Here is a 15,497-nt window from a genome sequence, read left to right on the forward strand (position 1 = left end):
TTTTGGTTTTTTTTTTTTAAACTTCCAAGTCATGAGATAACTGAGCTGACAAGTTCAACAATTGGATAAAACAGTAAAAGTTACAGAACATTATTTCCTTGTCAACACCTATGGGAAATATGTAATTACTTTTACAAAACTGGTTTAAACAAAACAAGAAAACTATGTGTATGAAAACAAGGTGTACATCTGCTACTTCACAGATTTTAAACTCTGCTCCTCTTAAATGTCCAATTAATTTAAATCAATCACACATTGATAGGGCAAACACAAGTTTTGACATAGAAATATGCAGTTCATTTATTTAATGAAAGATAACACGTTTAAAAATAAAAGACAAGCAATAATTAAACATTAACTCATCAATGGACTGTGGCTTTAAAAGCAGAAATTAGAAACGGGTTTAGGAAGGTGCATGAAAATGTATTTCAACCTGCTGTTCTTATTAATTAGCTTTTTTCCAGTGGTTATTTCCTTGTAAAAGATCACACAAATAAGGAAAACAAGACTCACCTCTCTGTCATCTGGAGTAAGTGTGCTTTCATCCTGCCGGCTAGATAAGGATGAGGCATGACTCCTATTAGCAGGAGGCTGTGCTGCAGATTTAGGAGGAGTCTGCAAAATAAAATAAAAATATATATGCATGAAGGTCTTCACTAATGTCTTTGTGAAAGGGCTAGGAGCATTCTGAAAAATGGCAGCAACTGTGCACTTGCAGAGCTTGCTTTGCCCAACTTCAGGATTCATCTTGAACACTTCTTATTTTCTTGTTTCAACCTTTACCTAACAACAGAAATTTTAAAATGCCAAGGATGAAACCTGGACCTTAATGAACAATATTGTGAAGCAATGACTAAAGTACTGTACTGTAAGCACAAAGCTAACATTACCTGACTCAAACAAAACAATTACTTTACCAATGAACTGGGCATATATATGTTAAACAAGTAAAGCAATTTAAGATTTTATTTGCTGTGGAAATATTTGTTTCTGAACTACTTGTATTTCTTCAGATTTAACGCATACTTGAATTACAACTTTCAAAAAGAGACCTTGTTATGTAAAATGTAGTTTAGCTAAAATACTTAATGGCACTACAAGACTTTGGTCATATTGTGAGCAGTAATACCACAAAACACAAAGAAAAAAGCATCTCTTCCTCGTTCAGAATCATTTCAAAAGGCATGCAGAGTGTAAAACTTTGATAAAAGGAACCTAAAATATTCCAAACAAAGATTATATTAAAGAGCACAAAATTATGCATCATTCAGGATTATTTTCGACTTTAATGCATGTATGCTTTTTTACAGCAGTTCTGATATTCTCATGTGTTACACTGTACTTTTCAAGCTGAATAAGGAATTATACTTGTATAACTGCACTATACATTTAAGCCAACTTAGTAAATTTATTTTAAAGGGGCCACAGAAACTTTAAAAGATATTCACCCTCTTGTACTTTACTGGCATTTGTCTTTGATGACCACCACAAAAAAAAGCATGATTCCACAAGAGCTCAATTACTTTGTTGTGGCATGACTTAGAAGGCTAAGTAGCAGCCACATTTTACAGAATTAATTGAATGGTATTAATCCAGAATTAATCCACTAGTGTTTTCATTAGGTTCAGGCTAAATACTATACTTTATCAATATAACTAACTAATAGTTTATATAAGATTGTGCATTGCCATGTTATGACTAAAACTGTTAGGCAAAAGCAACACCATCTGTCAAGAGAAAAGTCATAGCTGAAATTATACTGGTTTTGCCATATGGCACTGCTGGCAAGTCTACCCAAGTGAGAAAGTAAACATGGATGCCTCTATGAACGTGGCTGTCTGGCTGGTGTTCCAGCAACAAAATATAAGAGTTCCTAGTCCAGATTGAAGAAGATAAGTAGAACATTACACATGATTATAATGGGCCCACATCTTCAGAGACAATAAAACAAATGCAGAAAGCAACCATTGAGTGCAAACTACAAACAGTAGAACATATCAAGATAACATTGGTTAGTCCATTACTGTCTGTGCTGGTAATGTTAACATTTACCTACTCAATATTCAGTATTATGGTTTAAGGCGAATTTAAAGTAAATCTTCTAATAAACATTTTAAACCTATGAAGTGTGACCGTACTATAGTGTACATTCATATGGCATTCTTCAACCCACTTTGTTTAAACTCTTTCGTGCATTCTGGTGATGTTCACATTGGCAAATACAGTTATAACATTAAACCTAAAAAAAATACAATACATACAAATTTATCAATTTTCTAACCATCGTATACAGTTTATGATCAAAGGGAGCCAGTGCCTATGCTGGCAGCACTGGAACAAGTCAGGAGCCATCCTTAGACAGGGCACCAGAACTCTGCAAGGCACAAACCAAAAGTCAACTTAAAAGGTAATATTTGACATAAGCTACAACTGTTTACACTTTGGGAGGGAAAAAACAGAATACCTGGACAAAACTCCACAAACAAACAAGCAGAAAATGCAAGTAGCATCTGGGCCAGACTTTAAACCCAGGACTCCGGACCTGTGAGGCAACAATATTGAATTATTTTGTCTATCTGATTAGGTTCTTACGCCTCTTAAGAGTGGTACTATACATAGTTGGCAATGTATAAATATACCTAAACCAACAGAAAGAAAGGAAAAGTCTAGTTTTCCCATTTCACAGAATATATAGTAAAAGTGCTTGAGCCAACAGTCAGCAAGAATTGACAAATCAAAGTCTAACAGGCACGAGGTAAACTGGCCATCTACCCCTCCACACATATTCTACAGCATATCAGAACGCAGACTAGAGCCACTCATTTCTGGTCAAGTACAACAAAGTTCCAATGCAGTCCCCGTCACTGGTGATGCTAATGCCTACCACCTACGTTAAAATCTATTTCTAAGTCAAAAGGAATAAAAGGGTCCGGGATGGAGCCATACTGAGAAGATATAACTAGCATAGAGTGTAAGAATGTTTCAACTTTAATTACTCAAAGCAAAATAAATTCCCATATTTAAAAGAACAAAAATAAGAATCCATTTTGAATCTGCACACAACTACTAATATATAGGTACTTCATACAACTAGGCTCCACGAGTGAGCAGCAAAACCAAAGACATCAACATTTAAAAGCAAATACATACTTTTGGTAGTATATTATATCGTTGCTTCATTGAGTCATTCAAAAGATGCTCTGTGGCGATTAAAAGAAAAATTGAAGGTAAAGTTAAGGCTTACATGCTGTGATTTTAGACAGGTTTAGTTAGTTCTAAATGAAGGAAAGAAGGTCAGGCTACGGCAATACTGTATGGTACCTAGTATCTCTGGTTCTCCAGTTTTGTCTTGTTTACCTGTCATTTCTCTCAGCCTCAGTCTCCTCCTCCAAGTCTCTCATACCTCACAACTGATTGGTTAGTTTTGTTTCACTCCTCCATAGCTTACCAGGGCAGCATTCCTCTCTCATTCTCACTCTTGAAATTGAACTCACTCTACCTACTGTATTATATTCCTTCTCAACTTATGGTATTTCTCTCAAATTCAAAATAAGCTTTTCTGACACAAGATTAAATATGCTCCCAAATACGTAACAATACAATAAAGCTTAAAAAAATACATGCGTCACAAGTGATTAATTTAAGAAGGCCCCCCAAGTAAACCAGAGAACCTATGAATATATTTCTTTGTTCAGTGTCATACCTCTTTGATTGCAATCAGTGCACTTAAAGAGATGCTAATTCAGTGGCATTGTCATTTACTCACTGTATTTCAGAATGTCCATATTATTTAAAAGTATTTGAATATGCCTTGTGAAGGTATTTCCTGGGCTTAATGGATTTTTGGTCCACCTTTCACTGCCACCCCCAGCTTCTATTCCAAGCCCTTTCACTTGCATTGTTCTCTAGCTCCAAGCCATCTTAACTTGACTACACTACATAAAAGTATTACTTTCAACTGTTTACTTCTGCTTTACTGTATTGATCTATTGTAAAAGACAGCTGTATCCTGTAATCTGTGGGTAAGCACATTCAACATGGCAGAGTATTTCAGCCTACATATGACACTCATCTCTCTCTCTGTCGGAGATAATAAAGACAGACTGCTTTAATTTTTGGTATTTATTCAAAGGATTCTCTTCAGGTACTTTGGGAAGAGTGAGTGAAATATTAATATGAAACAATTTATCTGGTAATCTTACTTCTACTGTACCTCTCATTTTGTATATTATACATTAAATTTGTCCCAGTAAAAACTTATTTTGAGCCAATCCATGTCAAATCAATAGATTTTAGAAAATATTCCCAACTGAACGTGTCTAATTTGATTTATACTTGCTGAAAAAAATGTAATTGTACCCAATAACTAGTGTGCTTGTATATTCATTAGTTTATGAGATATGTGGATTTTAAAAAGGGGCTGTGACTCTAATTTTACTGTAGAAACCAGTGCTACTAAAAATGACAATGTTCATAAGTCAAAACTTTTATTTGATCTTGATTTTATTTTCAGGGTTCATTATTTAGTATTAAATATCTAACATCTAAAATAGTCTATAGTTGCATATTTGCCAATTTATGGCTTGCTGACAATCATTGCTTTTGAGCAACTTTGGCCCACTATACCTCCACATTAAATCACATCAGATATTTTACATTTTGGTAAGTATTACTAGTGTTTCAGTTATTTAGCAACTATGTGCCTGTCTGAAAGAATTCAAACTTTGATTTATAAGGCATTAAAAATAGAAAAATCATTTCACATAGACATTTCAAACGTATATTGTCCACTCATGAAAAACTCCACTATAAAAAGTATTAAACAACTTGAAAAAGTTTGGTTTAGTAAATGCACAAAATATGAAGTGGATACCTTGAACCAGCTTATATTTACTAAGTTAAACAGCCTGCCATGTTATACTATTTTTAAACAGAAATGTTTGTTTAAACCATATAAATATTATTAGTGGTTGTAGCAGCATTATTATATGTGTGTCTTGCACAGTGGTCATAATAGCAAAATTTGAAACTTACGATATGCACTAAGAAAATAACAGAACTTTGCTACCATATTTGATATTTAATACAGTATATAATGTACCTCAAAAAGTATTTAATAAATTGGAACTATGTATGCATTAAAATCACTGATGAAAACATTGAACACAAATAACAGAAATTTTAGTCATTAAATACAAATATTTCAAGTAGTGCAATCTTTTGCAAACAATAAAAAGTAAACAAGTAACTCCGGTCAACAGCTTTTTTACATTGATGAAAACAAATACGGATACTGAGGTAGTGCAATGAAACTTTACAAATGCCATTAAATGTCAATTGAATAAGTTTTGTAATATTTTGTAAACAGTTTATATTAACAATATTAAAACAAACAATCAAGTGAAAAAAACAATGTGGTCTTTTGTAAACGATTGTTCAGGAAAAAAAACACACAGACAGACCAGTAATCCTATATGTAGACTGAAAGGCATTGCATAAATACATTACTGTGTAAATATACTATAATGTACCTGTAACTTCCAAATGTTTTCTGCAAGAAAGACTAGCATCTCAACGTGCTCTTCCAGAGGTGTTCTTTTGTTGGTCTGCAAATGAGCTATGACAAACTAAATGCACGCTCTGAAGCACAGATGGAAGGGGAATAGCTCCACGGTTTATTCAGTTAAGCATTGAAAAATTATAGCTCCTTTCATTATAGAGTAATGTGATAAAATATAATTATTAAAATCGCATGCAATAAAATAAGAGAAAGTAACATGCTACGGCAGCAGACTTTATGGCAACAGTTTAAGAATTGACGGGACAATGGAGTTCTAGTGCTAAAGAGTGCTGCTCTTGAATGAAAAGCACAAAATAAAATTGACCAACAAGTAAAATAACTGAAGACCCCTGTTTTGATGCATTACACATTTAACTGTCTATAAAAAATGTTTTAACCTGTAGAAATAAAATAAACATCATATTCCTACTTCAAACCCAACAGTTTACCAGTTTAGACTTTGTGTTTCTGAAATTTAAAAATTAGATGCATCTCAAAACTCTGTGTATTGACTTGCTTACTAATCTTATGTTTTTTCATCCCCATTTGCCACTTAGTCAAAGGATTTCCAGATGCCATTTCTGCTGCCCTCTCTGTCAGTTAAGCATGTTGGTGAAGGCTCAGACGCTGCTGAAACTGCCATTTTATTTGCAACTGTGAGCGAATGGAAACGGGGCTGCAAATCAAGCCATGGCAAACTGAAAATGCAGTAATACCATAGCCTATAGAGATTATGCTATGAAAAGTTAGTATTAGAATATTAAAATGTTAATATCAATACTTATCAATTGATATTTTGATACTTCTGACAACCCTAGTGTCTATGACTAACAGTGGTGAATAGGCAATTTTCATGAACAAGATGTACAATATTTATGCATTTTCACGATGCTCTACAGTAAAGCTTACAGCTGGCCCAAGAGAAGAAGGCTGGGACACTCTTGAGAATATCCTGAAAATAATTGATTTACCACTTACCTCAATGGGCAGGCAATATAAACTTCCAAATAATGTGGAAAAGGTAATCTGTGTAATGTTCAGACTCTTAAAGTAGACACGATTTCTTTCCAGTTTGTTTACATTATAGAACTAGATTTAGCAAAATGTCAAAAAATTGACTATTTACACATATAATGCATATATGAATCGACTGATGTTTTTACCGAACTACACAGTTCTGTGGTTAGAAGTAATATGCGTCTGTAATTCGCATCTCTCTTTGTAGCAAAACATGACAATTTTGATACCTTAGTAAATATAGTTTGCCTCAAGTTACCAACTTCACATTTATTGTATTTTTTAATTTAACCAAGCTCTTTCCAGTGGTATAATACTTTTTATACTAGACCTCATCATACATGGCAAATATGCACTTGAAATATTTTTCTACTTGTAATGCCTCATAAGTCAAGAAAATTTGATTTCTTTCAGAAAGGCGTTTAGTTGCTACAGAAGAACTAAAACATGAGTAATACCTATTAAAATTGGAAAGATCTGATGTGGTTTGTGTAGAGATATAGAGGGACAAAGTTACTCTACTGCAGAAAAGGATTTTTATACAGTTTTCAGAAAACCATAAATTGACAAATACTGTACTTAAGCGTGAACCAACAAATTTAAAAGTTAAAGACATCTAATACTAAAGAACAATTCACAAAAATTTCATGGCATTAACAGTTTAAAAGTTATGACTTTTGGAAAACATCTATTTAGTAGCAATCATTTTTACATTGAAATTAGGGACACATGCTCTTTTTTTAAGCCTCTATACCTCATAAACTAATAAAGATACATTTCTAAAATTTGGCACACTAGTTTTTGGGTACAACAATAGTATTTCCATAAAATATGAAGCAAATCATAGATGGTAAGTTGGATGGCCTCTGGTGATTTAAAGTGAATTGGTCCTTTTAACATTACAGGCTCAATACTTTGCACACTGGCAATGCTCATCCTTAACTGCACTCTCTCTCTCTCATTACAGTCACTTGGGCATTTGTATTTAATTTAAACCAGGGGTCTCCCACATGTCGCTCGCAACCCCTTTCCAATCCTACATAAATTTCAAAACCTGATTAGTCGAATTAGGGGTGGGCGATCTTTCCAAAAAATCATGTCACGATCCTTTTAACACAAAATCACGATCCACAATCTGAATTGCAATCTATCTTTTCAATGTGGCATACACTTAAGAGAATATCCGGACTCAAACTCATCAAGACCCAAGTAACACTTTTTTAAATATCAAACAAAGTTGAACTCAATTGTTCTCTCGTTCGCTAGCCAAACAGAGTTTAGGAACACGCCCCGAATGTGGTGAGGAAGGTCCCTCCCTTCGGCCCGCGCATTGTTTCTCGGACACGCGCAAATAAATCGGTACCGCAAGCAAACTATGATACATAGCGAAATGAGAGAAGTCGCAAAATTAACCGGAACGTTCAAGCAAATTATAGAAAAAAAAACAATCTAAATCCGTTAAGTGGTTCTCTCGTGAAAAGGGGACAGACATACAGACAGAGAGACACTGGATTTTATATATTATATATTAGTAAACCTTCCAAATAATGTGCAGTTAAAGTCTCAACAGCATTCTCAGCATTTCTGGAGCTTACTAGAGCCTGATAACTATAAGAATCTTCACCAAGCAGCTCTGAAAATGCTGCTTTGTTTGGGTCTACATACCGCTGTGAGTCTGCCTTTTCTGACATGAATGTCATGAAATCAAAGTTCAGAACAAGACTGACAGATGAACATTTAAATGACTCCATAAGAGTGAACCTAAGTGGCTACACTCCACCATATTCCTCTCTTGTTGACTCAATGCAGTGTCAGTCATCTCACCAACTAAAAAACATATCACACATGCAACTGGACATGTGAATAAAGTGAAACAGTGACATGTAACAAGATGACAAATGAAAAAGTAATATCTGTGTACAGTATTTGTAATTGCATTGTTTTGTTTTGACAGCATTCATGTTTAATCCAATAGTGTGAGATACAGTAGAAAATGCATACAGACATACAAAATGCACTTGCAGGTGAACTAAATATTTTTTGTGATGTTTTAATACAAAATGTGAGTTGTGGACACCAATATTTTGCCAATGTTCAGGCAAAACAAGCTTATTCAGTTTGTTCGGGCTGAAATAAGCTATGAGAATAAACGTTGGAAAACATGAGTAGCTCTCGGCCATTTTCATTTTGTAAACGTAGCTCTCAGGGGAAAAAAGGTTGGAGATTTAAACAAACTCTCTCTCTCTTTCTTTTTCTACTCCCCAACCTAAGGTACCCATTATTTTGATCACTCTCCGCAGTGTGTATTAATGCTGATATCTACATCTCATCTGCCAATTTGCTTTCTATTTGGTGTCAGTACTTCAACGCCTCCATCATTCACCTTACATTTATTTACTTATTTGGCTTATGCCTTTATTCAAGATAACTTGCAGCACTTGAGATACAACTGGATGCTTTTTTTGTTTTGTTTTTCCAATTACAGCACAGACAGTTAAAGTGATTTGCTCATGGTCGATTTGAATCCACAACCTCAGTGTCTGAAGTCCTAAGCCACAATGCCAAATAAACGCTACGTACACTTAAGGAGAAACTGCAAACTCCACAGATGTTGGATTCGAACCCGGGTGCCAAAACGCACAAGCGCTAACCACTGTGTTGTCACTCTTAGCAACTTCATTCTTACTCCTTATTCAGCCACGTAGGTCTGTCATATGGTGAGGCTGCCCTTATTTTACAATTGGTCAGGATTCAATCCACTCCACCACGTCCCCCGCCTTCAAGCCACTCGTATCCTGTAATCCCACTTTTAGGTCTAACAAAGTGCGAGACCCCCGCCCCCCTCACGCAGATCAGTACTTCTCTTACTCTGCCATTCCTTTCATTTACAAATCACATTCACCCAAGTATTTGTTTTATTAGGACACTCCCCTCACTCTCCCTTGGAGTGTGTTCCTCGGACTCCGCCATTCCTCTTTTCTCGGCTACTACTGCCATTCGTTCGGTTTTTTCTATCTAAAACTGACTTTCCTGCCATACATGCATGCTAGCTTTAAAGTTCCGCTGCTAAACTGAAAGCCATCGTTGCAAACGCCAACTAACGCTCACTCTTTCAAGTCTCGCAGCCCGAAAACACTGGTCAGGCTAGCAGGCCTGCTATAGTAGAGAATTAGTCGGCTCCCAATGCCGGGACTCTACCTGATGTGCCGGCGATGAGACAGTCCTGTGCGGGAGCTGCTCCTCACTGATCTTCTGCTTCAGTTTTTTAAACATACTCATGACGCTTGTTTTTGCCAAATCCCAACATAAAATCGGTAATTATGAGATGTCCTATAAACTCCTGTCTTCCTGGTTCCCTTGACTTTACATGTCCCCCCCCCGCAGGTGGAAGAACACAGTGCGCCTGTACCGCCGACGTGGAGAAAAGCGCCTCAGCAGCTTGAGAAAAAGCGTACTAAATGGACTACGGCGGCCTGAGAGGGACATGCGAGACTCAGGAACCGTACAGTATACAGCCTGTCTGTTTGTTTTGTATTAGTCGACAACACAATAACCTAAAAAATAAATAAATACATACATACACACACTATACACTAGCGTTCAAAAGTTTGGAATAACCCAAATATTTCCATGTCTTAAAAGAAATTGATACTTTTTTATATAAAAGTTCAATTGCATCGATTGGTTTGTGTCATTTATTTATGTTAAAGTTCCTTTTGTTGACTATGTGCATTATTCTTTGTTTTTGCTCGTGTCTATAAGCTGTTCCATATGTATTGTCCCAATCACCACTAGGAACTGCCCTCGTCTGTATAAATCTGGAACGCCTTACACAGTTCTTGATGGTTCATTTCAAATTGGCCTGAGTTTAATTGTGTTTTGTGCTGTATTTGTGCTATTGGAATTTTGACCTTTATGCTTTATTTTTGACTACTTTTCCTGGATTACTGTTTTGCGAGTTATTAGCAATGCCTTAATGTCTTTTGTGCTTCCTGTGCTTCATGGAGCGTCATTGTTATTGAAGACCATTTTGTGACAATAAACTTTTTATTTTATACTGTTGCAGTGATTGCCCTTATTAATTAGCCATGATTTGATGGTGATTCTCCCTCTAGTGGGCATTTTCAGAAGTGTTTTTGGAACTTCCTAGGATTTACAGTATGTGCTTGGGAATCATAGTCGGTGACAGTAATATCACAAGGCACATAGGTCTTTAGGGGGGTAAATGAGACAACAGAGATATCAGAGATAAATTCAATTACATCAGAGATACTCGATCCACCTGAACACCGAAGATTTTGTTCATGCATCAGCCCAACTGCTTAATCAGTAAGCCACCCAACCACACTCCTACTGTGATACAGATGTTACCTTTGTTTATTAGTTAAGCTTTTTGACTTGGAAAGTCAGTTTAGGTCAGGTTGGGGAGCATGCACTGGTATAGAGTATTGTCGCACCCACCACATGACGAACCAGCTTGGCAACCCCCAGGCAAACACACAGTCCAATCCCACCCTAAAGAAATGACAGTCTATCTGCCGCAGCCAGGTGTTACATGGGCATTCCCTTGGCCTGGTCCAGCCACTCAGGTCCTCAACAATGAGGATCCTGTGAGCCAGATCACTCTCGGGGAATCGCGCCACATGGTCGTAGTGCTGTAACTGATGCTCCATTACAATGGAGGTAATGTGCCTCATTCAGGACTCCGTGAGTAACCACTCATTCAACACAAAGGCAAACCCGCAGTACCCAAGGATTCTCCAAAGAGACACAGTACCGAAGGAGTCCAGCCTTCGTCTCAGGTTGCTGGGCAGTCTCATTGCCTTGGATCCCCTGCAGATTTTGTTTTTTTCTCCGGCTCGCTCAGTTTTTTTTTGTTTTTTCTGTCCTTTCTGGCCATCGGACCTTACATTATTCTCTGTTAATTAGTATTGCCTAATTTTATTTTTCATATATTTTTTTCTTTCTTCATCTTGTAGAGCACTTTGAGCTACATCATTTGTATGAAAATGTGCTATATAAATAAATGTTGTTGTTGGACAGCGTTCATGTCTCACAACCATATAGCAAAACAGGAAGCACCAGGGCTCTAAAGACTTGGACCTTTGTCCTTTTGCAAAGATATTGGGAGCACAACACACTCCATTCCAATGACCTCATGACCCCCCATGCTCTCCCAATCTGTCTATTGACTTCATAGTAAGACTCACCAGACACAGGAATGTCACTGCTGAGGTAAGTAAACCATTTGACAAGGTTAGCACTCTCTTGGCAGACAGACACACTGCTGATGGCTGCACCTAAGAGGCCATTAAAGGCCTGGATTTGGTTTTAATCCAGGAAACTCGCAAGCCCAGACACTCAGACTCCTCGCTCAGTCTCTCGAGAGCCCTGATCAGAGCCCTCATTGACTCCGTGAAAATCACAGTATCATCAGCTTAGTCAAGATCAGTAAATCTTTCTTCTCCACTCTGCACAGCACTCACAGTACCAGTATACAAGCCGGCCATGATATCCAGAAACCTTGAGGGATCCCGCAAAGTCTCAGGATGGTAGCAAAGGGCAGCTCGATCAACTGAGTCAAACGCTTTATGAAAATTGACAAATGCTGAAAAGAAACTCTGCTGACATTCACGTTTGCGTTCCATGTGAACCCTCAGTGCCAGGATTCTGTCGATGGTAGACTTCTTATGCATAAAAAATCAGACTGCTCCAGTTGCTGGTAGGTGAGCAAGTGATCAAGGATCCTATTGAGGATGACCCCAGTAAGGACCTTACCCGACACCGAGAGCAGAGTTATCCCCCTGTAGTTGCTGCAATCCAGGCAATTACCCTTTCCTTTCCAGTCAGGGATGACAAGTTCCATTTTCCAGTCAGTTGGAATGATGCCCATCTCCCAAAGCAAAGATTGCTTGCAATGCTAGGAGGACAGCCTTACCACTAGCCTGGAGAAGTTCACTCTGGATACCACAGATTCCTGCAGCCTTCCCTACCCTCAACTGGTTCACCATCTGTGCAATCTCAGTGAGATTGGGTGGTTCACATCCAACATCCAAGCTGGAGGATCAGCTTTAAACAGCTGCTCAAAGTAACCAGCTCAGTGGGTCACAACTGCAGTGTCATCCGCAAGGACTGTTCCATCAGCCACCCTGTGACTCTCCAAGAAACAGATTCGGATGTGCGTAATTCTTTGATTCCCCTGTAAGCAGGATTTTAGTCACTAAACCATAGATGGTGTGTCACTCACTCACAGATTCCTCTCACAAATGCCCCCTTATCTGCCCTCAGATCCCTTGCAGCTGTTCTTCTCAGTTCCTGGTACAGACTGGAATTACCATCAAGCTGTGTGCTGCGACTCCTCTCAATGATATACAGAGTGCCCTGTGAGATGAAACGCCTTCTTCTGGGAACAATGGTAACTTCAACACAGCCCTCAACAAACCTTCAGGGTCTTGTCACGGAAGGTCTCCCACATCACATTAGGATCAGCAGTCACACCCAAGTCCGTAAGTTCCTCACTAAAACCGTGTGCAAACTTGTCAGAAACAACCTGATGTTGGAGTTTGGCCAGGTCCAGCCTCATTCTCCTAATGGGTGGTAGCCTACTGGACCTAAGCTGGATCTTCAGAGTAGTAACAACAAGTTTGTGATCAGTATTCACAAACTGGGCACTTCTGTAGACCCTTCAGTTTTGTAAGAGCATCCAGCGTCTGCCCATGAGGATGTGATTGATCTCCTTCATCACACCACCAGTATTGGAGTACCAAGTCCAACGATGCGGCTCAAGGCACTGAAACCAGGATCCAGCAATCTGCAGCCCCTGACCTTTTGCAAAGTCAAGGAGCATGCAGCCACTTTCACCATAGTCACCAGACCCATGGGGACCAACACAATCCTCATAGCCAGCCCTGTCAGTGCCAGTAGTTAACTACTCAACTACTGAAATTGTGAATGAAATCTCTTCCTCACCAAGACATCACTCTCCGCAGTTGGAGCTTACACTGCGACAACAGACAAGGCACCCAGAGAGTGCCATAATTTGAGTCTCATAATATGCTCCTTAAAAGAAGTGACATCAGACATCATCGGAAGGAGCCGATCCACTACAGCAAAAGTATATTTTTATTAAGGCTTTACATCAAGGCTTTATTAGTTTTCACTATGCATTTTTATTTTTTATCATCTATTTCATTTAAATTTATTCTTTTGGTATTTTTCTGTTATTAAGAAACATTGTTTTGCTTTTAAATTTCTTAATTTGGTCTGTACATTTTGAGTGGATGATGCAAAAAAGTACATACAAGGAATCTGGTAAGGAGTGATGCCACTTTCTGTCTCACAGGGTTAGCAGGCTGAAGGAGGATGCCCCCAAAGGAGAGCAGCATGGTGGAAGTAATGCATCGTTGGTGGGGTCAGAGGCATTGGCCAAGGCATAAATGTAATGAATTATTATTATTATTATTATATGAGCCTCCGTGTACCTAGATTATTCTCAGGGACCAAAGTGTCTTCATGTAGATTTAGGTCAAATCAGTTGTGTGTTTTTTATGCTAAATTTTGTGTTCTCTTATGGGAAATGCTGAGGAGCAATATCAGTACTTAAGTGAATACGGTCTATATGTGTGTGTGTGTTTTTCTGTGTGTGTGTGTGTGTGTGTGTGTGTGTGAAGCTCAGAATGTGAGAGTAGGCCAATGCTTAACAAACTTGGTGAGTCACACTGATTCCATGAGAATGCAGTGCTATAATGGGTATCAGCAACTGACTCTGAAGTTTTACAGAGAGACACGAACACAGATACAGGGAATGACTGAATGTGACAAAATGGGAGTGAGGCCACCAAAAGTGACACAAACAGTAGGTAAAGACCTTCACTGGCCAGCCCAAAAGAAGCTTACCCTGAACCAGTTAGTCCGCCAACTACTAGATAAGGCTTTGGCCTAAACTAGGCTTAAAATGGGGAAACTTGCTTTTAATGTTCAAAATTATCAAAACGTCTCAAAATAGGGAGTAAATTGTGAAAATTAAGGCTTGCAGGTTAAAGCCAGCATGGATTCTTATTGAAATGATATACAGGTATTTATGTACAAAAATCAAGAACAAAAACAGAATCTGTCATCAATTACTTTGTTTAAAATATTTTATGGGTGTTTGGGTATTGGGTTCTTCCCTACATTCGTTTTTTCAAGGTGAGGAATCTAATTTTAAAGTTAGTTTTTTTAATCATTATTTTTTTGTGTTGTATAATATTTGGCACTGTTGTCACCACCATTTTTGTTGTTTACAGTTGGCACTATTTGTTTGTCCAATTGTTAGGTCAGTACCCATGTTGTTATGGGTGTATTATCTGGTTGATGGGTCATCTTATTGAGCACCTCCTCATCCCAGTTTTAAGATAGTGTAGTTATTCTTTACATTGAAATCTCTGTAGTCTTCTTGGTGCTGACCTTTGCTGTCATTCAACTTTGACTTTTGCCTCTCATTTTTGTTCTGGCACTTGACATCCTGATCTTTCAGCTTTGACTCTTTGTCTTTTAACTACATCTCACCTCCTGGTCCTATTCAAAAGAAAAATATTCTTTCTAGTTCCACTAGAAATGTAAAAAGGAGTTACCTAAAAGGCTATTCCAGGTAACCAAATCCCAATGCACAATCTAGAAGGTTAATTCAAAGACCACACCAGAAAGTAATCAAGAAACCAGAATTTCCAAATAAATAAACAATATTTACCGATTCCAAACAACTTCAATGCACTATAAGAATCACTCCTGAACAATGTGCAAAACTGGTACATATTTACCCCAAAAGAATTAAGGCTGTTATTGCAACAAATGGTTCATGACAAATTATTAATGTGTAGGGCTTAAATACTTATGCAAACACTAACTTCTGAATTCTTCTTCTTCAGTTAAATATCGGCAT

At 37.7% G+C, this 15,497-nt stretch overlaps 1 protein-coding gene across 4 annotated transcripts in view; it reads right to left on the reverse strand.

The window, feature by feature from the left end:
* The window catches only part of golga4 (golgin A4), a 208,401-nt gene extending 198,390 nt beyond the window's left edge, over positions 1-10,011 (reverse strand). For all 4 annotated transcript variants that reach the window (XM_028817450.2, XM_051935773.1, XM_051935772.1 and 1 more), the window contains exons 1-2: positions 9,776-10,011; positions 514-615 (exon numbers count right to left, since the gene is read on the reverse strand). In XM_028817450.2, the coding sequence (XP_028673283.2) occupies positions 514-615; positions 9,776-9,856 (183 nt within the window). In that variant the 5' untranslated portion in view covers positions 9,857-10,011. The remainder of the gene's footprint in view (positions 1-513; positions 616-9,775) is intronic.
* Between the last annotated feature and the right edge of the window lie 5,486 nt (positions 10,012-15,497).

This window comes from Erpetoichthys calabaricus, chromosome 13 (assembly GCF_900747795.2).
Source record: "Erpetoichthys calabaricus chromosome 13, fErpCal1.3, whole genome shotgun sequence".
Lineage (NCBI taxonomy): Eukaryota > Metazoa > Chordata > Cladistia > Polypteriformes > Polypteridae > Erpetoichthys > Erpetoichthys calabaricus.